The 1,555-nt window shown below is 37.2% G+C and overlaps 1 protein-coding gene across 1 annotated transcript; it reads right to left on the minus strand.

Moving 5' to 3' along the window:
• Positions 1 to 468: 468 nt before the first annotated feature.
• LOC132599254 (auxin-responsive protein SAUR50-like) lies at positions 469 to 1,243 on the minus strand. The gene has a single exon (XM_060312547.1). It carries the CDS (start codon positions 1,118 to 1,120, stop codon positions 803 to 805), a length of 318 nt encoding a protein of 105 aa, XP_060168530.1. The 5' UTR covers positions 1,121 to 1,243; the 3' UTR covers positions 469 to 802.
• Between the last annotated feature and the right edge of the window lie 312 nt (positions 1,244 to 1,555).

Below are 1,555 nucleotides of genomic sequence, written 5' to 3' on the forward strand. Positions count from 1 at the left end.
CAAGCGATCAGGGATATACAAAGTTAAATTTTTCCAGTATGGCAGGACAAAGAAATTCTGCTCGATTAATTCGGATTTGTGCAGGGAAGCCCCACTTTGGTGGGTAAAACGCTTCCTATCAAATGTGCCTCAATCTCAAATTAACCTCTGATTAAGGACGGAAGATTCGCCACAACTTTGGTGGTAGAAAGATGATCTTTTAGTTCAGTGCCTTTAAGAAGGTGAATAAGTTCTGCATCAATTTACTGAGGAATTGTATTATTGCGATTCTTCTTTTTGTAGATGGGTAAAAGTGTAATAACCCTGCATCAAATTTGGAGAACAGAATGAACTGATCTTCAAAGGAAGAAAGTGGACAATGCAGTGGCTAGTGGATTGCAATTCAAACCGAATGTTACCAATTTCAATATGCTCAATTGGACTTTTCCAAACAATAATGCAGTAAAAATAAAGATAGATTGAGAGACATTTGTATCCAAGATGGCAATTAAAATAGATTGAGAGCTGACATTCACTTCTCTCGCAGGGTGCTTAAGAACACCACTGCAAGGAAAAAAAAACTCCAAGATTTGTTTACAAATCTGATTCCAACCCATAAAAAACCACTACTAATATCCATGTGATTCCTAGGTCAGGGTTAGAGGAAAGTCACAAAAAAAAAAAAAAAAAAAAAAGAAGTGAAGAAAGATGTTACAAAAAAGAGAAGCAAAAAAGATTAAATTGCTTCATCTTGAACCCATCTTTCTTCACTCCAAAACATTACACCTACTATTCACTCTTTTTCTTCTTTTCAAATAATTTATTATCTCAGCATGGAAGTCAATGATTGGAAAATGACTTCTTCGCAGGGAATGGTGATGCCCATGTCGTGATCAAAGCCAAATTCTTCCTCAGCGCAACGAAGGAGGCATTGAAACTCGGGGTGATTCAAGAAAGAAATTGGTACGATGTATCGAGTTCGATTTTCTCCAACGTAAACTGCAAAATGACCTTTGGGTACGTCATTGGGAATGTGGTCTAAGTCGCCATAGCCGTGTTTTTTAGTCAAACTCGAACACCTTTTCAAAATTTTCTTCAAAAGTACAACCTGTGGCAACTTGTTTGATTTTCTGATGGCCATTTTAGTATGTTTTCTTGAGGAAATCTAAAGAAAGTTGAGAGCTTTAGAAAGAGCTAGAAAGACCAATTACTTCTTTTGCTTTGAGAGAAAGAAATGCTAAGAATTGGTGGTGTTCAGGATAGAGGGATGTGAAGCTATATATGGAGGAAGTCCCATCTATTTTTTTTCTTCTAGTGGGGTGTGGTGGTAGGGGGTTGTGGGGGGGGGGGGGGGGTTTGAGGGGTGTTAATTAAAGACCTTGCCCTTAATGATATTTCGTCAACAAGTTCTTAAGAAAGTTCTTCTATTTTCGTTGTCTTCCTCACCGGCTCTGGTACGACGCAAAAAAATAACTTTTCCAAAAAATTAAAATGTTGCTATAAGGAGCAAAGGGCAATACATGGGTTAATGCTACTTTCATTCATTTCTACTTGATATTTTATCTAGATTTTTGTT

The sequence above is a fragment of the Lycium barbarum genome, chromosome 6 (assembly GCF_019175385.1).
Source record: "Lycium barbarum isolate Lr01 chromosome 6, ASM1917538v2, whole genome shotgun sequence".
NCBI lineage: Eukaryota > Viridiplantae > Streptophyta > Magnoliopsida > Solanales > Solanaceae > Lycium > Lycium barbarum.

Bases quoted from the DNA above. Each gene is read 5' to 3' on its own strand.
- LOC132599254 (XM_060312547.1), bottom strand. From the start codon at position 1,120: ATGGCCATCAGAAAATCAAACAAGTTGCCACAGGTTGTACTTTTGAAG.